This window comes from Physeter macrocephalus, chromosome 11 (assembly GCF_002837175.3).
Source record: "Physeter macrocephalus isolate SW-GA chromosome 11, ASM283717v5, whole genome shotgun sequence".
NCBI lineage: Eukaryota > Metazoa > Chordata > Mammalia > Artiodactyla > Physeteridae > Physeter > Physeter macrocephalus.
In genome coordinates, this window is record NC_041224.1 from 63916439 (window position 1) to 63938416 (window position 21978).

The 21978-nt window shown below is 54.9% G+C and overlaps 1 protein-coding gene across 1 annotated transcript in view; it reads right to left on the minus strand.

Annotated features, from left to right (window-relative positions):
• Nucleotides 1-2161: 2161 nt before the first annotated feature.
• GRAMD2A (GRAM domain containing 2A) overlaps nt 2162-21978 on the minus strand; it is a 23251-nt gene continuing 3434 nt past the window's right edge. The window contains 12 exon segments of the mRNA XM_055088083.1: nt 2162-2814; nt 3664-3778; nt 3781-3865; nt 3989-4144; nt 5122-5184; nt 5668-5739; nt 5872-5970; nt 6572-6675; nt 7304-7379; nt 7741-7798; nt 8293-8370; nt 8596-8676. Of these exon segments, the coding sequence (XP_054944058.1) occupies nt 2706-2814; nt 3664-3778; nt 3781-3865; nt 3989-4144; nt 5122-5184; nt 5668-5739; nt 5872-5970; nt 6572-6675; nt 7304-7379; nt 7741-7798; nt 8293-8370; nt 8596-8676 (1096 nt within the window). The 3' untranslated portion in view covers nt 2162-2705.

Here is a 21978-nt window from a genome sequence, read left to right on the forward strand (position 1 = left end):
CTTTCTCAGTGTCCATCCAACAGAGGGAGGAGGCTATGGTGGTGTGCTGTGGCCATCCTTACCATTTCCCATATGCCTGAAGTATGAGTCAGCTCAGCTAAAGTCCTGTGAGATGTGCAAAGTACTTGGGATTCTGGGAATGACTTTGGCTCCGTTAGTCTCCTTCGTGCCAGATATGTCAGTAAAGAGCACCTTTAATGAGCAGTCAAAAGATAAAAGTGAACTTCCCATACCACGGGACACTAGAAAAATCGGATTTTTTATTTAAAAATATTTCAAAGGCTAACACCATAGTGGAACAACTGAAGGATAGTTAGTTGAACCAAATTCTCAGGGAATTAGAGGAGCATCCACCAATGCAAGCAGGTCTGTATAAATACACATGGTTTATAAATGAGCACAACAGAAGGTACGCTAGCCAGAGGACCAGGCTGGGGGACAGAAGGGAGAAACAGAGGGCCCTCCAGAGGGACAGGCATACACTCCTATCACTCAAAGCCCTGGACCCCGAGAGGACCTCCAAAGCCACCTACTCTACTGCACGCCTCTTGCCGTCTCTGAGCCTGGGGCATGGAGACGACTGGAGACTTGGCACCTCTCATGGCCTCTGGCTCAACCCAGCAAGACTCAGAGAATGGACCTGTTCTCCCTGCCCTTCAGCAAGGACCAGGGAGGGGAGGCGCTGGGGCAAGTAGGATTATTTCCCTGAAAATCTGATGGAAAGGAGTGATTAAGGGGGCTGGTTCCCAAAAAAGGATGGGCATTCATCCAGTGTGGCGATGTGGGGAGAATGGAGCAGTGAGTTTCACCTGAGACATACAGATTTAGTGCAGGTATCCCACAAGGCCAGGCTCTAAGCCAAATCCTAGAACCTGGGTTAGGGAGAGAATGAAGAGACCTCCAGTCTGAGTTTAGGAAGTTGTCACCTCCTGTCAGTCCCTCCAGTCTTCATTTGGGTTTGTCATAAATAGGACAGACAGTCACAGCTCCACAGTAAGTAACTTCCACCTGGATTTCTCCCTAGTTAACCTCTCAGGTGTCTGAAGAGGGAAAAAGTGGCTCTTTCTGACACCACGCACCCCATCGCCAGTGACTTTCCCTGATAGGTCTGGCCTCCTCACTAAGCCCTTTCCAGAACCTACAAAGGCACTCTCTTAGCATTTCGGAGTCCCAGAGAGAACAGGCCAGAGTTTTAAGGCACAGAGAAGCTTTTAGAATTGAGGAGACCTTGACAGAGAAGGGAGAATCTCTAAGGCAAAGCCACTGCCATGTCCACTCTTCCTATCCTCTACCTCTCTTGTCCCCAAAGGTATCAGACAGACCCCCTTCGCCTGGTCCCTGCACTGTCCCAGGCCCACCTTGGACACCTCCATTATACTCATGGAGAATAGAGCCCGTGGAGTGGAGGACCCTCCTGCATGGCCTGCAGGTGACATGGTGAGCTCTGCCCTGGCCCAGCACCATCGTGCCCAGTGCCCAGCCAAGCCCGACAGGCTGCCATTGGCCACACCCAAAATCCAGGCAGTCAGGCAGAGAGTACAAAGCAAGACCTCAGATCAAAGCCACTGCCCCTCCCATCCCCCACTTCCCACCTGGGGCACCTTGGAAATGTTTGAGCACACCAGGGAAAGATCCAGTACCTGGTCTGTGACCACAGTGATCAAAAGGCCCTGCTCCATCTGTCTCACCAGGAAATAGCAGCTGAGGACACAGAATACTGGACCTCTGTTATCCTTCACAGCCACTGCCACAGTCCCCTGCTGCAGGTAGTGTCCTCTCAGATTCAGCCAGCCTCCTCATGAGGGGCCAGAACAGAGCCTCTGCACAGAGTGTGAACACTCCTCTTGCTGGAATCCTGGCCACAGGCCCTCCTCTCCTTATTCATAGCTTACCTCACTCCCTCCAGTCTGCCCTGCATGGGTCCCTGGCTGACTGCAGAGAAGTCCTTTGGGCCCCAAAACGGACTCTCAGGCATCCAAGTGAGAGCCCAGTATGCTGGGAGAGAGCGGAGCCCACACTGGTGGTGTGGGTTCTGGCCTCTGTCCCACCACTGGAGTGAGCCAAGTGACAGGCATCAAAGCATGGCCTTTGTCCCTTGCAGTGGCCCCAAGTGCTCTTCCTGTGTGTCAGAGATGTTTCCAAGGAACACGTTAAAATTTTCTTTTCATTTAAGTGGTTGCTGAGGCTTAGTGTACAGAATTCCTCGGCTAGATCCAAAAATCTGGCTTTTTGTCCGAGTCCCAAAATTGTAGGAGCTTTGTAAACAGGTACTAAAGATCACTCATTAAAGGAGGGAGAAGAGTTGCGGGGAGGAGGAGGGATCTGGAATATTTTCTTTTAGACTCAGTCTCAGCACAGCAGCAGCATAAACCAAGGGGATTGTTGGTGGCACCTTAGCACCCAGAGCATTCTTCTTGGAGGAGTGGGGACAAAGGCCAAGTGGCTGTTACCTGCACACAGGAGAGATGACCAGGTCAGACAAAGGGCCTAGAAGGCAGACAGGTGAGTCAATGAAGACTTTGTCCACCCATGAGAGGGGGTCCAGGTGGGATCTGTGTACCCTGCCGAACCTTGCTGAGGGCCATCAAGCCAGCTCAAGGGCAAGGGCAAGGCCAAGACCAGCCAGACTAACAAGCAGCCTGGCCATAGGTTTTGGCTGCTGTCCTTAACCCTCAATCCCAGAAGCATGAGAAAGAGAAAGGGCATCACCTGTGCCCAGGGACTGAGCCGCCCCAATTCAGGGAGCATAACTGCTGTTCTAGCCGGGAGATGCGGAACGCCAGGTACGATGAAGACATGACCAAGAAGCAGATCCTGGAGAAAGAAGGGTAAGGAGGAACTGAATCTCTCTTCTAGAAACGGGGCATTTTTACAGAATCACCAAAAATAGGAGTGGGACTAAGCTAGTTCCTGCAGTTGAAGAATTAAAGAACCCTTTGCCTGCAGTTACGTTCTAGACCTAGGCATCTTTTTTCCCAGAGGCCACAGGGGGGTCCTGAGACTCATCCCCATGGAGGTGTCCTTGAAGCCCAGAAGGAGTTCTGGGTCCTTCAGCTGAGCCCACCTTCCCTCTGACCAGCCACCTTGGACCTACACCCCCTCTGCGATGCCACTAAGATTACCCCCTAAGGCGGTAGCCTTTCCCCCAGCAAGTGCTGAGGTTGACAGTCAAAACCCAGCCAGCAGAGCCAGAGGAAGGTGATGCGGTAAGGTGAGGGCATCCAGAGGCTGGCTCTCCATAAAACATCCCACCATGCTCACTGCTCTACTTAGGCAGAATCACAGACAAGCCTGGGCTTCCAGAAAACACCCCAGTGGCGGGTGGTGGGAAGGCCATGGCTCTCCCTTAGTCTGTCTGACGGGCCTCTCAGATTTTGGCACCCCTCCTCCTCCTCCCCAGTCCTGTGCAACTTTTTCTTTCTTCAACAGTTTCATGTCTTGCCCCTCTCCACAGCCTTAACCCTAAATTACAGGGTTGTAGGGATGAAAACTGGAAATACTTTATCTTGCTCTAGAAGAGCCTGCTGCACGGCTGCCAGACGCCACCCGGGAGCTTGCAGTTGACTCAGAACCTTCCCCTCGCTATGGACACTGACCTCCCCACACACCAAGGCCCTGGCTCTAAACACTCAGACACCCACCACCCTCCATACAGTCACCTACAGCACGAGGAAGACCTTCAGGAGCCCGTGATCCCAGAGCCTCAGGCCCCCGTTGCTCTTGGGCTCCCCCTCCAGCTTCTCCTCCTCACAGTCAGCGTTCTCTGCAACAGGACTGCGTTAGGCATCTTCCCAGGGCAGAAGGCAGGACCCCAGCCCACTCCCCCACCCGTATTCTCTGAAGCCGCTTGGGCTCTTGGCTTTCCCTTATGGATTTGGAGAAAGAAAGAAACAGCTCTCAGAAACCCTGCTGGCTATGATGACCTCTTTTTGCAGAAGCGGGAGGCGGGAAAGCCTGGTCTTTGCAAGCAGTTGCCATGGACAAGCACGCTGAACTCACCAGACCCCGGAGGCTTCCTGGAGGGGAAGAAGTCATCCGTGGAGTCCATGGATGCCCGAGGGATACAAGGGATGTTGTCTGGGAGGGACAGGGACCTGGAGGCAGGGCACACTTTTCTCCACTTCATCTCAGGGATGAGGACTTCCTGCAGAGAAGGCAGGAGAAGCTGTCTCACCATGGCCGTTGGGACCTCACTTGCCCTAAGGGGTTCACGCTAGATTTATCAAAGACTTCCCAGATATTATCAATATGGATGCCTAGCAAGCATGAAAGGAGGTGCCCAGAAGCGGGGAAACCACTGCCATAGCAATCACATGTCTCATCTGCTCCCTTGCTGTGACTAGCCACTCTTCCAGGGAATGGTGTCTTTGAAGACTGCTAGTGTAGAACCACAGTGGAATCTAAGACATGAGCCATCCCAGGTACATGTTCAGATCGGCTGAGTCCAAGACAGCTTGGCACTATATACCTTAGATGGAATAAGTTGTGACTCCTGCTAATCTGGGCTCTAACCCTATGTCACTGACCTTGACTTAAGGTCCCCATCAATAAAAAGGGGAACATCGCCTTCCGTCCCCTGCATGGCATTGTGCATATTGTATGCTTGGCTAAACGCTTAATAGTTACTGAAGGAGACTTCAAACACCCTGGGGTCATTTCCACCCCCCACCCCTGCTCTAGAAACCCTGCTTACCCAGGATCCCAGGAGCAAAAGAAACAGCTGGGACCTTGGCCAATCTAAAAGGAGCCTGCCTCGGTTCTGACTGCCTCCAGCACTCTTCCCCAGGGACACCTCCAGCCCCTTGAAGGCCCTCCTGACTCTGCTAAAGGAAGGAGGATGGGTTGCTGGCTCTGCACCCACGAAGGTATAGGGTCCAACCTGGGCAGTGTTCCGGGGGCTGGGCATCTGTTCTGCTCAGGAAGTTAGCACATCTGCCCAGGACATAGTGGCCCTGCATGATGTGGAGCGTGGTGGGTCTAGGGCACCCCCTGACACAGCATGGCCACTGGCTCTTGAGTCTGCTGCCCCAGTTCTGCACTGTGGGCTCCTGGAGGCCCTGAAGCCTTAGAGCCACGGGCAGCCTCAGGGCAGCCGCTTTTGCTCCCAGCCTCAGCTCTCACCAGAGACTCGCACTCAGGTTCCTCTAGACGTTCTCTTGCACTCAGACTCTTCTTGCTGGAAGGCTGAGGAGGGAAGGGAACAGGGGTCACTTGTCCATCTGGAGCAGCCAGAGTCAGGCATGGGGAGGTATTAACACTCTCCAAGAGAGCTTTGCCTCCAGATAAGCCACTTTGGGTCAGACAGAGCCTAAAGCTCCCAGAGTTTGCAGAGGGATCCCTAGTTAATGCTGGAGCAGAGGGCAAATCCAAGGCAACATACTCCCCCAAGCTGCTGCCCTCCCCCTTCCTCACCATGGGCGAGAGAGAGCTGTAGGCATATTGGGAAGTGGCCACATGCTCCTGTCCATCTGTGCACCGAGGAAGCACAGGTGAGAGCTATACGTGGGGACACACAAGGGCCCAGTGGCCTCAAAGAGGCTCACAAGCATAGACACATGGTCCAAGGACTGCCTCTGATTCACTGAGCCTGAGCCTGTGACTCCCCGCTCCCTGTGCCGGGGAGATGGGCCAGCCCCCCCGCAACAGCCCTGGCCCCAAGCTTCATACCTGTAGGTGGGTGCAGACCCTCCTCAGCATGTCATATACACTGTCCCGGGAGAGCAGTGACACAAAGACATACTAGAACATAGAAAGAAAACAGAAAGGGGCAAGGTACGTAAAGACTTGGGAGAGTGTCAGGGTCAAGCTGTGGACTCCTAGGGCTGGGATGGGGAGAAGGACAAGGACGCGCTGGCCCAGAATCTCACTGACCTTCTGGCTGGTGGTGGTGGTGATGGCCAGGCCATTGGGAAGGAGCCGCGCCATCTTGTGTTTTTTGATCATTTGCACAGACACCACGGGAATGACCACCTGACAGGGGGAGAGGCATTCTTCTCTCAGGACTCACCCCCAAGGACACAGTCCCTTTGCTTCCTGCTTAGGGCACCAGCCACAGCTGGCAGTGACCCAAGTACGAGCACCATGGAGATGTCTGGTCCCAAGTGGGAGAGTATCTGAGCCTCCACCGTCTCATGCAGGCTCCCTTCAGCTATCCCCCACCCCTTGGCCGCACGCACTGCTCCGGCCTCTCACCCCACCATCCAGGAGGCAAGGATGGTTGCCCTGGTGAATCCCATACTCCAGTAACAGAGTTCCCTGAGCCACCATGGCCACTTTCGGGCCCCCATAAGTGTGACATCCCACTCTGATTCTGAAGGCATTTTGGAGGTACCCATAGGCAGAATAATTTGGCAGTGAACTGTTCAGGCCGCTCAGGCCAGATGTGGAGTCTAGATTGGGGGCCCTGTTTGGAAGGGGTGGGGCTACTGCCCTGGACACCAGGTGGGATGCCCCACAGTGAGAGGCCTCACCAAGTGTCAGAGTGTGGAGGGACAGGCCTGACTTGAGGTGTGCCCGCAGGGCAGGGGCTTCTCTTCCCTGGGCTGTGGCAGCCCTTACCACTTATTACTACCTTGATATCCTTGCCAAAGAGGCTGGCATGGAAGCAGAGCCAGTTGGGGGAGATGTAGAGCCGGCCCTGGAGAAGGAGGTCCCTCTGGAGGGCGCAGGAGCACACTGGGAAGTCACAGGAGACCGCCGTGAGCAAGGCCAGCCCGGGAGCCCCAGGGCCTGGGTCCTCCCACTCAGGAGTCCAGTGTCCAGCCTCGGGGACTGTCCTCCTCAGTACCCTTCCCAATCCCAGGCCCCAGCAACCCATTCCCCCAGCACCCTAGCATCCTTCCCTGCGACTCCTGACCGCTCCCACCCCACCAGACTGCTAGATGTTTCCTCTTCCTCCATCCATGCCCCAAAAGGTCCGGCAGGTTTCTGCCCTGGTCCCCTAAGCCTGTATGTTCACCTCCACAGGCAGAACTCCTTGCCCTGCCCTGCCAGGGAGAGAGGGCCTTGATTGTGTAAATGCTCCCACACACTCCCTGGCAGGCCTGAGCAGGAGAGAATAGTCACTGATAAGAGCAGAACAGAAATAAGATTTGGAAGCCCCGACATTTCCTCAAGAAAATTTTTGTAAATTCAACTTCATATCTCAAATCAGCCCAGGCTTCTCACACTTTTGAAGAAAAAAAGGGCACGTTCAAAGGGCAGCCAGTTCCCATATCTGATTCGTGCCTGGAAGCTCTGTGGGAGAGGACCTGGGCCTTGGGCACTGCAGGCGCCTGTCCAGCCACCCGGGGAGACAGCTCACCTTTGAGAACCACCTCCTCCAAGGGGATGTCCTTAAACAGCTTGTGATATTGCTGGTTGTACTTTCTCAGTAGCATCTGCAAACACACGAGCTGGGTCTGAGAAGTCCCAGGAGATCGGACCACCAGAGGGCCCTGCTCCAGCCACCCGGAAATAAGGCCACAGGGGTGGGGGTCCTGCGGTGACTTGGCATGAAGTAGTGGGTAAGCAGCCAGTGGGTGTGGAGGGCTGAGCTCCAAGCACAGCTTGTCTCCTGGTGACGCGAGGTCCTAACAGGCAGCCTGGGACTGGAAGAGGACACAACTCCCACCCAGGAGGGGACACCCACTAGGTTTCCTGGTGACAGGCCTGTGGCCAAGGAGCCAACAGTCACCAAGTTCAGGCAGCCCGGGACCCCTCTCTCAGTGGGCAGTGAGAAGTCGGCCTCCCCACACTTACCCCTTCTCGGCCGCACTTCTTTATGTCTTCACCCTTCAAGCCTTCTGGCCAGTGCAGACTGCAAAGGAGACATGCCATTCCAGGGACAAGGAACCCTCAAAGTCCTAGCCATGCATCCTTAGTGCCAATTCTGTCCTGGCCTCAAGCCACAAGCTTGGGGCAGAGATTGGAGGCTGGGGCCCTTCACAGCAAGCGCGTAGCTCGCCCTGGGGAGGGGCACTCCTGAGGCGGGGAGGGGTCGCTGAGATCCCTCTTCCCCGACAGCTGTGAGCAGCCGCCCCCAGGAGGTATGCTCAGCCTGAGCCTCGATGTCCCAGAGCTGCCCACCCCTGAGTATGCAAAGCCCTCTCCCATTTTTCTGGCCTAGGCGCAAGCAGAGGAGCGGACCGCAGAGTGAATGAGCAGGAGGTACAGGGATGGGGCCAGTTTGGGGAGCAGGTGGGGTGGGGGTGGCAGCCTCACGGCTCCGGGGCCTGGCCACGGGCCATGATCGCAGCAGGACTGCCCTCCCCTGGGCCTGCAGCTCTGCAGTGAGGAGCTGGGCAGACTCACCTGACCTGACGGGCGCTACCAGGTCTGGCGGAGAGGGGGTGGTGCTGAAACGCAAACTTCTGCCCTGGCCAGGTTGGCCTGGGGACAGGTGGGCAGGGAGGAGGCTGGTAACCCGAGAAGCCTGGACTCTGCTAGGTCCCAGCACGCTGGGACAGGCCTGGGAGTGGGAGGAAGAGGCCCCGGGCAGCCTATGCCCAACCTAACCCCCTGACGCAGCCTTAAGGCCCCCTTTCGAACAGGTCACCTCCAGAGGGCTTCCCACCCCCAACCAGTATGTATATCTGATCGGGAGAGGGGCCTCACCTGGAGCCTCGGGGTCTCTGGACCCTGCCTAGTTTCTCCGTGCTCTTCAAAGAAGCCGTCTTTCCGTGCATCTGTTGAACACTGAGGAGAAACAGGCCCTCATCAGGAAGGGGGGATCTCTGGGGACACCTTTCCCAGCCAGCTCCACCATGCCCAGGGCAGCTGCCTCTGCCCCCTACCCAAGACCGGCCCTGCTATTCAAGGTGAGCTGAAGATGTCACTGTCCAGAGGCAGCAGCCCAGGCAGGGCTTCAGGGAAGCTGACAGAGAGAGGAGACTCACTCACTGTCTTTCCTGGAAGAGTGAAGTCCAGTTTATGCCTGGGTATGAAGGAAAATCAATCTCCCAGGCAGCTCTTAGGCCTCCCAGCCCCACTCTTGAGAAGGCAACTGGGAGGGAGGACCCTGTGACTTGCTCCCGACCAAAAGCAAAAGTTTCAGAGGACCCCAGGCAGTATTACCATAAACCATCAGCTTCTGGGAAAGGACTCTGAGCACAGGAGGCCTTATCAAGGCTGAGCAGTTGATAACAGCTGAGTGTGGGCTTAGGGGGCGGGGCTGCCCCACACCAGGAAGTGGCCTCAATGCCTTCAGACCATCAGGGTAGCTCGGACCTGAGAGCCAAACCATCACAAAAATGTCCCATAGAGAGGGCCCGAGAGAGGGGAGACACCCTCTCCATAGGCAGGTGGGGCTCCCCAAAGGCTTTTGAAGTCAAGCCTCCACTAAACAGCTCCAGAGCCTAGGGTTCTCCCCTTCCTGCTCCTCCAGAGCAGAAAGACTAAAGTATGAGCAGGCAAACTAGCCGCGGCTGAGTGGGCCCAGGGGTGATGGGAAGAGAGGGTGGCCAAGAAGCAGGTCCAAGGCAGGGCAGTGTGGTGGTCGTGAATAGGTAACGGGGTCTGTGCACTGGTCTCTCAGCAGGTAAGGAGGTGGAACCTGGAACCTGCAGATCCCAGCACTCCGTCCCTCTCGGCTGTGTCACCAGGCAAAGTCAAATTCTCGTCTTCAAGAACAGAGTTACCGGGACTTCCCCAGTGATCCAGTGGGTAAGACTCCGCGCTCCCAATGCAGGGGGCCGGGGTTCGATCCCTGGTCGGGGAACTTGATCCCACATGCGTGCAGCAACTAAAAGTGCACATGCCGCAACTAAAGATCCCGCGTGCCGCAACGAAGATCCCAACGCGGTGCAGCCAAAATAAATAAATAAATATTTTTTTAAAAAATAAAAGAACAGGGGGCTTCCCTGGTGGCGCAGTGGTTGCGCGTCCGCCTGCCGATGCAGGGGAACCGGGTTCGCGCCCCGGTCTGGGAGCATCCCATATGCCGCGGAGCGGCTGGGCCCGTGAGCCATGGCCGCTGGGCCTGCGCGTCCGGAGCCTGTGCTCCGCAACGGGAGAAGCCACGGCAGAGGGAGGCCCGCATACCACACAAAAAAAAAAATAATAAAAAATAAATAAATAAAAGAACAGAGTTACTGCCTAGCCAAGATCTGCCAAGCTCCTCCAGGATTATTAATCTGACCCTCCTCCCACCCTACCATTGTACAGATAGGACACTGAGACCTGCCAGGGACAGGCTGTACCCAGCGTCACACAGCAAAGAGCCAGGTGATCTCACCCACCAAATGAGCCCAACCACAGCCACGTGGCCTGGTGACCTCTGTCCTCAACCTCACGGCGAGTTTTGGTGCACATATCATGTATGTCCTGAATCTTTCAAAGTGACAGGTTGTGCTAGCGATGTGACCCTTTGACTCCTAAAGTTAATTACTGAATTTATTTGGGTCCATCATTACACATTTCACAGAGACTTCTCCCCCTTGATTTTTGTAACGCTTATTATAGAAAATATGAGAAATATAAAATATGTAAAGTATGATGATCAAAAATCACCCATAAGAAAAAAATTCCCCCAAAATCACCCAAAGAAAACATTTATGCATAAATATATAATTGACGTAAGTGGGATTATATATCGTATAATTTGTATGCCCTATTTTTGTTGCTTAACATAATTTCATGGGAAATTCCCCATGTCACTATTGATTCCTTGGATAGATTCTCAGACGTGAAATTCGTGGATGGAGAATGAGCATTTCTCAGGATCTTTAGACCCACTTCCAAAATGCTTTCCAGGTGCTATACCAACAAGCATGGCCATCAGCACTCTATGAGGGTGGCCGTTGCCCTACATCCAGGTCGTACACTGGGTATTATCTTTTTCTCGCCTTTGCAAATTTGATAGGTGAAAATATATTGTTTTCATTTCTATTTCTGCTTATTGACAGGTTGAACATTTTTGCCAAATACATATTAACCATTGGGATTTCATCTGTGAATTGTCTATAAGGATCTTCATGTCTTTCTTATTGATTTGTATACCTTGTTTGTTGAGAAGATTAATCCTTAGTTTATCATTTTTGCAAACACTTCCCCCATTTGCCTTTTAGTTCTGTGGTATTGTTGCTGTACTTGTGTTTCATTTTTGTGCGGCAGATCCCATCCCTCTCTTTCATCTCTCTGTTTCTTTCTTGCTTTGAGGAGAGGAGAGGCCCCTGAGGCAGAGTGTGTACAAGTCAAACCACCGAGCCTTAGAGAGCTTGAACCCTGCAGCCCAGGAGCCCACTGGTCCACCAGGGAGGAGATGGGTGTGGGCTCCGCTCTAAGGAACACACTCCAGCCCCGGGGACCAAGGATAAAACAAAACCCCAAGAGGAAGAAGGAGGAACTTGATCATGGTTTCAGAGGCAGGGAGCCTGTCACTCAGGCACTGGAAAGTGTGATACGAGTTGTCAGGGCTGCAGGAGCTCAGAGGTCACACAGATTCAAAGAGTTACAGCAGGACTCCCAGAGAAAAGGAAGCTGAGCCTTACCAGCTGGGTGGAACTATAATCCTGCTTGGCTTCCATCATCTAACCCTTCGTGATAATCACGCCTTTGCATGGATTCTAAACCCAACCCATCCTTAGGTTCAAATGTGACCTCAGGGAGGGGCGCCTTCCGTCAGTCCTCCCCCAGCCTAGTGATGAGCCCTACTGCAGGCTCTCAGCCCCGAACCCCAGGTTCCCTCTCAGGCACCTGTGTGTGAGCTCTGACTGCCCACCTCCAGGGGCTCCAGGACGCCTCCTGCAACATCGCAGCCCCTGAGCCTGGGGCACCGCCAGTGTGCAGCAGGCACTCGTGACGTGACATGTCTGAGGAAGGACTGTGTGGACAGTGTAAGTGAGATCAAGAACAGAGGTTGGAGGAGAGATGGGCCATGAGAATAACAAAAAAAGGCTGCCACGATTCCCATAGCATCTCCATGAAAAAAATAACGGTAAGAAAACAGGAGTCCCTTGGGGTAAATGACTCAAATATGTTCAAACTCAACGCAACCCCTTTTCATGTGATGAACATGATGGTCACAAGCCAATCCTTCATGTCCATCGATTAAAATCAGCCCCTCCTGATAACGCTGTTGATACAGAGACCCTGGCTATGGCCAAAATGCACTGCTTTCAAAATCACCTTCAAGTCAGACTTTCTACTGATTCGTCTTCTTTCCCATAGTATTTGTTTAGATGCGTAAAAATAAAGAGATGGGAGCAAAGTCAGAGGAAAAGCTAGGTCTGGGGTGATAGTCATCGAGAATTCACCAACAGAACCAGGCAGGTGGGGTCCACCCAAGGACCAACAGGGCCCTGACCCAGAGGAAGGAGGTGGCAAGAGCAGGGTGCTGGAGAGTGAGGGGCCAGCCTGGGTCCCCGCACCCTGCCGGCAGTCTCTGTCCACTACCACAGAGCCTTCCTCGACCTAGTTGCCCTTTGCTCTGTGGGTTGTGAACTATACCTGCTGCCCATCCATCCCCATCACACCTCCAAGTGCAGACTATGAAGTTAATATCAAGGGTCTTCAAAACCGTATCTATTTTTTCAATCAAAGCCACAAAAAAATGTCATTATTGTCATGAGGGTGATGGAGCACGGGAGGCTCAGTATGCTGGACATTAAAGGGGGTAGAAAAGGTTTGAAAATTCCTCAGATGAGGCCCATTCATTCTGCTGAGCCTGGTCCAAAGGCAAGATGCTGATCCAGAGGATACAACTTGTGCTTGCCCTGCCCTCAGGCCTTGCTGGCCCAAGTGGGAACTCAGGCTAACTGCCCATTCCTTCATTCCTTCCACAAATACTTACTGAGCTTATCACCCCATGAGCCCAGTATGAGCCTGCCCAGCCCAGGGGGCTGCTGAGAGGGAGGGGATGGGCACCTAGCACTGAGAGACGTCGGGAGAGGAGCCAGGCCGATCAGGAAAGGGGAGACACAGGGAATTCCCTGGCAGTCCAGTGGTAGGACCCCGCACTTTCAGAGCCAAGGGCCCGGGTTCAATCCCTGGTCGGAGAACTAAGATCCTGTAAGCCAAGCGGCACAGCCAAAAAATAAAGAAGGAAAGGGGAGACACAGAGAGGTTAGGAGAGGGAGAGAGAGGCAGTGCAGAGAAGACCCAGAGAGGATGAGTCTAGCTGCTTCCTAGGGACCTCACAGATGAAGCTTCATGGGACACTTGACACATGCACTCCGCTCTGGATGCCTCCCCCGGGCTCAAAATATCCACACCAGGTAGATACTCCCCAACCTAAATCCCTAACCTTCACACCTCATCCCTCCAGAGCGGCAGAGCCTGCCATCTAGACGAATCCATCAAAGTGAGTTCAGCATCATCCCCCCAAATCTGCTTCCCCTTGAAGGGCCCCATCCTCCACAGTTACCCAAGCCAGAATCCTCAACTCACGCGTCTTTCCCACCGCCGCAACCAGTCAATCGCCAAGGCCCCGAGAGCCTGGCACCACCCGACCCACCGTACCATCTACTGTCTCCACTCCTGCTATACCAGGCAAGCCTAGGCCACCATCATCCTTTTCGTGGATGCTGGCAACAGCTTCCTAACTACACCTGCCCCCAGCCTTGCCCTTCCACACCTGGCGCTCTCCCACACCCACACTGCCAACAGAGCCACCTGGGGCCCAGCTCTGAGCCTGCCCCCCTCCTGCTGACTTTCCTCCTGTAGTTCCTTCTTGCCTCCTCACCCGGCCTTCCTGACCTTCCTGCTTCCTTTCCAGCCTCACCCAGGCAGCTCAGCAGCGGCCCTTCACCCCTTCACCCCTGCATGTTTGCTCTTCCTGGAATTCCTTGCCATGCTTATCTACCTGGGGGATTCCCTGGTCGTCTTTCAAAGCCCAGATCAGGCGTCACCTTCTCTGTGAAGCCTTCCCAGCTTTGCCCCATGCAGAGCTGGTCACCCCTCCTCTATGGTCCCTGGTCCCTTCTTTCACGCTGCTGCTCCAGCCCTTACCACCCCAGACTGTGCTTGTCTGTTTAGACATCTGAGCTCCACCAGGGGTGTATCTTCTACATCTCTGTAACCGCAGCACACAGCAGGTGCCCAGTGTTTGCTAAATGAATGAGTGAAGGAGAGACAGAGAAAGGGACACGATGACACTTCAAGAGGGAGGAGGGGAGAAAAAAAGCCAGGCAGTAGGGACTTCCCTGGTGGCGCAGTGGTTAAGAATCCGCCTGCCAGTGCAGGGGACACGGGTTCGAGCCCTGGTCCAGGAAGATCACACATGCCGCGGAGCAACTAAGCTCATACACCATAACTGCCGAGCCTGCGCTCTAGAGCCCTCGAGCCACAGCTACTGAAGCCTGCGCGCCTAAAGCCCGTGCTCCGCAACAAGAGAAGCCACCGCAATGAGAGGCCCGTGCACCGCAACGAAGAGTAGCCCCCGCTCGCCGCAACTAGATAAAAGCCCGCGCGCAGCAACGAAGACCCAATGCAGCCAAAATAAATAAATTTTTTTAAAGCCAGGCAGTAAGAGCGAAGGAGGCACAGAGAATGATGGATGCCCAGCAGTAAGGGGAGGGGTGGTGGACAGGAGCGGAGGGGGGTCACCCACAGATGGGCCCTCCCCTCCGGAAGCCCCGGCCTGTGGAGCAGGCAGACAGCCCGGCCCGGCAGCGCCAGGCACTCAATGCACGCCGGCTGACTGATCAAAGAGGAGCCCAGGTGGGAGACAGAGGACATACGGAAAAGGGTAAAGTGGCTCGGAAGGTATGGGAGGGGGTGTCTGGGGAAAAGAACAGGCTGGGCCCCTCCCAAGCCCCACAGCAGCGCTCACTGGCTGCACCCCGCTGGGCTGTTGCAGCGCTGGCAACGCTCCGCCAGCTACCCAGCCCCTCCTCCAGAACCCTCCCTAACCACAGGGCAACCCCTCCCCTCGCTCCTCAAGCCTCGGGGAGCAGCAGTGCCCGTGGCTGGTGCTGAAGCAGAAAACTCGGCCAGGCCTGGCAGCCGGAGCCAGCTGGGCCTTTGTGGTCACAGGCGGGTCCCCTTGGGTGTCTCCTCCCCCAGGGGGATGTCCACACTCTCCCAAGTTGTCTTCTAGTGGACACCTGAGATGCTAGAGCGTCCTGTGGGTCCTGTCAGCTCTTCTCAAGGCCAGGGACAGCTCCACCCGCTCCTGCAGGACGTGGGTCCCAATCAGCTCCAAGGAGAGAACTTTTCCAAACAGAAAACACATCTTAGGGAATTCCCTGGCCGTCCAGTGGTTAGGACTCGGCGCTGCCACTGCCCAGGGCCGGGGTTCAATCCCTGCTTGGGGAACTAAGATCCCGCAAGCCACGTGGAGCGGCCAAAAAAAAGAAAGAAAACCCATCTTAGCAGCAGGGCCCTGAGAGTGCAAAGCCAGAGACCACGAATAGAGCCATCTAGGGACAGGGAGCTGAGGGCGCACGTCCTGGAAGGAACGTCAACCACTGGGGCTCAACGGCCTAGACCTTGGGGCACCTCCAAATTCCCCCAGGTTCCCTCACCCCACCCCACCTCTACGTCTCAGCACACAGCTCACCACCTACTTCACAGAGAAAAGAGACCATCCTGTTAACTCGGAAGGGTAGCCTGCCGGGTACACACTAGAATCACCTGTAGAGCTTTTCAAAAAACCAACCAAAGGGGGCTTCCCTGGTGGCGCAGCGGTTGAGAGTCCGCCTGCCGATGCAGGGGACACGGGTTCGCGCCCCGGCCCGGGAGGATCCCACATGCCGCGGAGCGGCTGGGCCCGTGAGCCATGGCCGCTGAGCCTGCGCGTCCGGAGCCTGTGCTCCGCAGCGGGAGAGGCCACAACAGTGAGAGGCCCGCATACCGCAAAAAAAAAAAAAAAAACCACCTACCAAAGAAAAATGATCCCTGAGCTCTGTTCTCAAACCAGTTAAATCAGAACCTCTGGGGGTAGCATTTAGGTAACTATATATTTTTAACTTGTTACTGATGTATAATTTACATATTGAAAAGTGCACACAAAGTAGGTGAACCGTGCAATGCATTTCACACAAACGGTGCATACCAGAGAACCTGCCCTCCAGAAGCCCCTCCCGCACCTTCTAGTCTCACTGCCCACTCCCAACCCCCCACCCCCGGTCAAAGAGAACCACCGGCGTGAATTCCAACAACACAGATTGTCTTTGCCTCTTCGGGGACTTTCTGTGGATGGAATCACGTGGTACGTGTTCTTCTTTTACTCAGCAGCACGCTGGTGAAATTCATCCACAGAGCTGTGTGTGGCTGCAAACTGTGCATTTTCACTAATGTTTAGAGTTCCATTATATGGACATGTTGCAACTGATTTATTAACCTTACTGTTGAGGGGCATTTTACTATTGAGTTTCCAGTTTTTGCCTGTTACAAAATTGTTGCTATAAACATTTCAGCACCTTGTGTCTTGTAGACACAAGTATTCGTTTCTATGAGTAAATACTTAGGGTTGGTATTGCTGGGTCATGAGGTTCAGCTTCAGGCTTTTAAAAGCTCTCGGGTGATTTTAAACCCCTCCTTTGTTTGGGGCTCAGAGGGAGACGCATACCTCCTGGTCTCCGAGGCCAGTCCTCCCACCTGGGCTCCGGACCTGGGGCCCTGACCCTCCTGTGCCTTCACCCGGCCCTCTGGAGTTCCAGGAACATCCTTGGCAAAACAGGGAATCACGCTCTTAATAGAGATTTCCTTCATCTGTTAAGGTCGCAGAGTTCATTTCCTGAGTTTTGTCAAGGAAGTAAGGCCAGCCCTCCCGTGTGGCAGCGTCCAACCCTGAACCACACTGTGTCCTGCCCAAGAGCCTCCCTATCTTTCTCTCAGGGCCACTGGCCCGAAGTACAGCCCAGAAAATGGCTGACAAGACCTCTCCCCAAGGGAAACTGGGATAACGTGGACAGAGTCAGGCTCGTCGTCAATTCACTGAAACTTGAAGAGGAAAGGCAATCTCCTTTTGCAAAAAAATAACTCTATTATTTCTTACATAGAGGCTGCACCTCACTTTTTATTTTTCTAAGCTGATAATCCATATCCAGGACAACAAGGACAAGTTTCACCTTTTCCACCCATTAGGGAAGGGGAGAGAATCGCATAACTGAATTCCATACTGAGTGTAAGGGGGTGTGGCTCTGAGTTGGGGGCCACATGCTGGGCCCCAATGCGTCTGTCCTGCTCAGCAACCCTTGCAAAGGACTCAGGGTAGGGCAGGTGCTCAGCCTAGTCACAATCCCTACTTCCCAGGAGCTGGTCTGAGAACCCCTGGGCCAGGAATATGCTTCGTTTCCCTTTACTACCTGTGGCAGCTTTGAAATGACAGGGGATGTGGAGGCCCAGTTTGTACAGATGACCCGGGCTACAGGACAGAACCACGGAGGTGCTCCAGACCTGAGCAAAGCCACCCGCAAGCTGACCAGCACCCTCTTTAGAATGAAAAGCTAAGGGACTTCCCTGGCAGTCCAGTGGTTAAGCCTTTGCCTTCCAATGCAGGGGGTGTGGGTTCGATCCCTGGTTGGGGAGCTAAGATCCCACATGCCTTGAGGCCAAAAAAACCAAAACATAAAAAAAAAAAAAAGCAATATTATAAAAAATTCAATAAAGACTTTAAAGATGGTCCACATAAAAATAAAAAAAAGAATGAAAAGCTGAGCTGCCCCATCAGGATCCCTTTCTGATGAATCCTAACTGGGAAATACGGGAGGTGGAGGAGGGGGGCCAAAGGCAGCGAACAGGCAGGAGAGAGCCACAGGTGTGCTGGGCCAGAGTGACTGGGTGCACCTGGAGATTGGGTCTAGAATGAGGAAGAGAGTAAAGAGAGAAGCAGATGGGCTGTGGACCAAGCCCCGCCCTGGGAGACAGCAAAGGGGGTCCGCTCCCCTCGGCTGCTCCTTAACTTTCCATCTGCTTCTAATGCCCCGGCCCTTGCAGCCAAGACCAAAAACCCCCATACATGGTTTGCCCGAAGACCACAAACGAGGGCACACATGTGATGTCCTTTAAGACATGATGGGACTTCCCTGGTGGTGCAGTGGTTAAGAATCCGCCTGCCAATGCAGGGGACACGGGTTCGAGCCCTGGTCTGGGAAGATCCCGCATGCCGCTGAGCAACTGAGGCCGTGCACCACAACTAGTGAGCCTGCGCTCTAGAGCCCACGAGCCACAACTACTGAGCCCAAGTGCTGCAACTACGGAAGCCCACCCGCCTAGAGCCCATGCTCCGCAACAAGAGAAGCCACCTCAATAAGAAGCCCGCGCACCGCAACGAAGAGTAGCCCCCGCTCGCCCCAACTAGTGGGGCAGGTAGTACAACTTAACACTTCACGGGTGAAGAAGGCAGGCTCAGCTGGGTTCACTGGCAAGGCCAGGACTCCATAGACCGCTGATACCCACACCTGGGAGTACCATACCTGCAATGAGCCTTCAGGGTCAGGAAAGGGAAGAAGCCTCTGAAGAAAGTTCAGACCAAGTCTGGCCCCATTAACGAGGGAGCCCCCAGGGGGAAGGAGGTGAACAGATCTGGCTCATGATCTCCTCTAATCTCAGTCCAGTTCTAGTCAGGCAAGAGAGATGCACCATTCCCATTGCACAGATGAGGAAACTGAGGCCCACAGAGGTAAAGCACCTTGCTCCTGACCACATAACTGGAAAGCAGTGGAGCTCGAATTCAAAATCCAGTCTGGCTGAAAGTGTGCACTCTTTCTACCGTGCCTGGCGGGCTCGAGGGACCCAAATTCTGCCCTTTCCTAGAGCTTTCCCTGCTGCAGGGCCAGGCCCCTGCTCTCCCCACAGGCCCAGTACAGGGGGACTAGGGGAAACGGAGGGGGTGTCTATTGGGCTGAGATGATCATTTGGGAGCCCTTCTGGGAAGTGAGGTTCCCTAGATTAGAACCCCCCAGCCTTTATCTCCCCTACTCCAAGAACCAAACACACTGGGTGAGCTAGTTGCTAGGAAGATGTGGGCTGGCCCAGCCCTCTGGGGGCGGCTGGATCCAGCCTGAACAAGGACCGCTTTGAGCGCTGGTGCTAACAAGAACTCCTTCTACCTACAGGGATCTCAGAAACCCTGGGTCCTCCCATCCAATGGGAGCTGGGAGGGCCACGGGCAAGGCTGGCCCCATCTCCCACTCTCGGCAGCCAAGCTGCCTGGGTGACTGGACCAGCCCTGGTTAAAGGGCCCCAACCCCTTTTCCCTTCTCCCTGACCTCCCACCCAGGCCTGGGCTCTCAGCACACCAGAAAGGTCCTGCTCCTCATGGGGACAGAATTTGGGAGCAAAGTGCTCAGGCTGACTCTTCTCCTGCCCTCGGGAGCTGCGCTAATGAGCCCTGCCTCCCAGCTCTGCCTGGGCCCTGCTCAGCTAAGCTGCTGCTGCCCGAGGTAGGGTCCCCCTCTTTCTCACCCCCCAGGACCTCTCCTCCCTGAAGCGTGGCCGGCCTGTACCTCCAGGGAGAGCAGAGCCGTCCCTCCCTGTGCCCATGTCTGCTCAGATAGCCTCCTTTGCTGCATCACCTGTTGATGCAGCTGTCTCCCCCCTAGACTGTCTTATTCATCTCTTACCCCAGGGCCTCGCACAACCTCAGGCATACAGTAAGTGCTCCATAACTGTTTACCGGAGAGACAAACGCTCCCTGTGGAAAACCCCTCTGTGTAGTTTATTTAGCAGTAGTGGGGCCTCAGGATGCCAGCATAAGACCTGGAGTAAGGGAATTCCCTGGAGGTCCAGAGGTTGGGACTCTGCATTCTCACTGCCAAGGGCCTGGGTTCGGCCCCTGGCCAGGGAACTAGAGTCCCACAAAACACGCGGCGTGGCCAAAACAAAAAGACCTGGACTGAGAACAACTCACTCAAGTTTGCCTCTGGCTCCCCTGACCCTCCGGGTGGCCCCCAGGCATCTCCCTCTGAGTCTCCTCCCTCCTCTCTAAAATGGGGAGAATCCCTTCTCTGGCTTGCAGATGGTCAGGGCCGCTGTGAGGATCTGAGAGAGGTCAAGTCCCAGCCCTGGGAAAGGGGGCCGGTTCTCACAGCCTTGCCCGCTGGGCCTCCCACCCCTGCCTGCACCACTGAGAGCTGAGTTGCCCCCCTACCCTCCCATCATGTCCCTTGAAGGATGCCCGGAGGTGAGGTCCCCATGGGAAGTAGAGATGGGGACACCACCGGGCCCCCCACTGCACCCGCAAAGCTCCATACATGTCCTGCGTGACTGAACCTTTCCCCTGGGGCAGTGGCAGCAGGCAGGGCCCTCTTTACACCTGGGTGGCATCCACGGACTGCGTCCCATCCCCTGGGGCCCAGAGGTCCTCCCACAGCTCAGGCCCAACCATACTCAGGATCCTACCCTCTCTTCTCCCTCCACCAGAGGTACGAGGCCAGCAGTTGCTGCCCCCTTCCTGGCCAGAGCTCAAAGACCTGCAGAGTGAGAACAGTCACCAGGGAGACAGATGGACAAATGGCTGAAACCTGGAAGCTTTGCTGCTGGGGATACGCAGGATTTCCTACAAAGCCCCGGCTACGACGGAGCAGGGAATTGGTTCTGCAGAGAGTGACCTGCCTGTTGCTGGCCTCCTCCCACAGCGCCCACCGCTGGAGCAGCATCTGTGAGAGCTGGCACCCCTGGACCTGGTCACAGACCACTTTTTCTTGGCAGGCCACTTGGGGCCTGGCTGTTTCCAGACAAGAAGCTGGTCATTCAGGTCTAAACACAGACTTGCATTCATGAAGAAACAGAGCACCCCTGTGCTCCTGGGGGCCACCCTCTGCCGGGCCGGCTGAGGGGAGGGCCCACAGACACCCTCAGATGCTCAACCCCACTCAAGGCTGCCTGGAGGTGTGGCTACTCCCGAGACAAGTCAGCTCTGTCCATCCATGGGTAGCATCCAGCACACCCAACTCCAACCACCCTGGGACACCCACCTCAGAATCACTCTGGCTTTGGGGACCCACCTGGCTCTTGTCAGGGCACAGGCAGTCTCGAGCAGGCTCAGTGTCCTGGAAGAGCCTAGACGTGGGGACAGGAAGACAGGACGCAGGCCTAGAAGTACCTCTCACTGCTGTGGGTCCTTGGAGAAGCCACTCTCCCCTTCTGGGCCTCAGTTACTCCTCTGCAAAGGGGCAAGAAAGTCTCACGCCAGGAGGGAAAGCAAATGTTGTCTGAGGGAGTAACAAAGCCTAGCCAGGAACTGGGTGAGGGGCAGATGGCCACTGGCTCTCTGTGGTCAGAAAAACCCCAATCCCAGGAGAGGCTGGCAGGAGCACAGCCCTCAGAGGGCTGCCGGCCCCTCTGCCTCCATCCTACAAATGCCAATTGAACGCCTGTATTCGCTCAGCTCTGTGTAAGTGCTGTGTATACGAAGAGGGATAAGGCACGCTACTATCCCCAAAATGCCCGGTGGGAGAGGCAGACATGAAACAAATATTTATAGAGACCGATGCAAAATTATAACTGTGTAATGTACGCTACGAAGGCAAAGCACAGCGTCCTAGGAGGACCTCTGTCAAGGAGCCCTGAGTCACCCGTGGAGGGTGGGGAAGACCTCCCGAAGCAGCAGCAGCATTTGCACTGATAGCCAATGGAGGCTAATCAGACTGAGGGGCTCTGGCAGGGTCGGGGTGGGGAGGATTGGAGGGTGTTGGGAAGGGGTCCTTGTAGAGGGTTTATTAGAGAGTTAATGATGTGCAAAAGCCCTGAGGCCAGATGTATGTGGCACGTATGAGAAACATAAACAGAGCCTTTGTGTCTGGAGGGTAGAGGTGAGTAGTGAAGTGATGAGCAATGAGGCCGGAGAGGTTGGCAGGGCTAGATCATGCAGGGTCTTGTGGGCCCCAGTAAGGGTTTTGTCATTCTCTTAAAAACTATGTGGGGGGTCTTTTGCGCTGCAGAAATGGAGTTGGAGACACTAGATATAGCTGGTTACCCCCACAACTGGTTTCTTCTGGGGACTTTGGGCCCCCAGATTTTTTTTTTTTTTTTTTGCGGTACACGGGCCTCTCACTGTTGTGGCCTCTCCCGTTGCGGAGCACAGGCTCCGGACGCGCAGGCTCAGCGGCCATG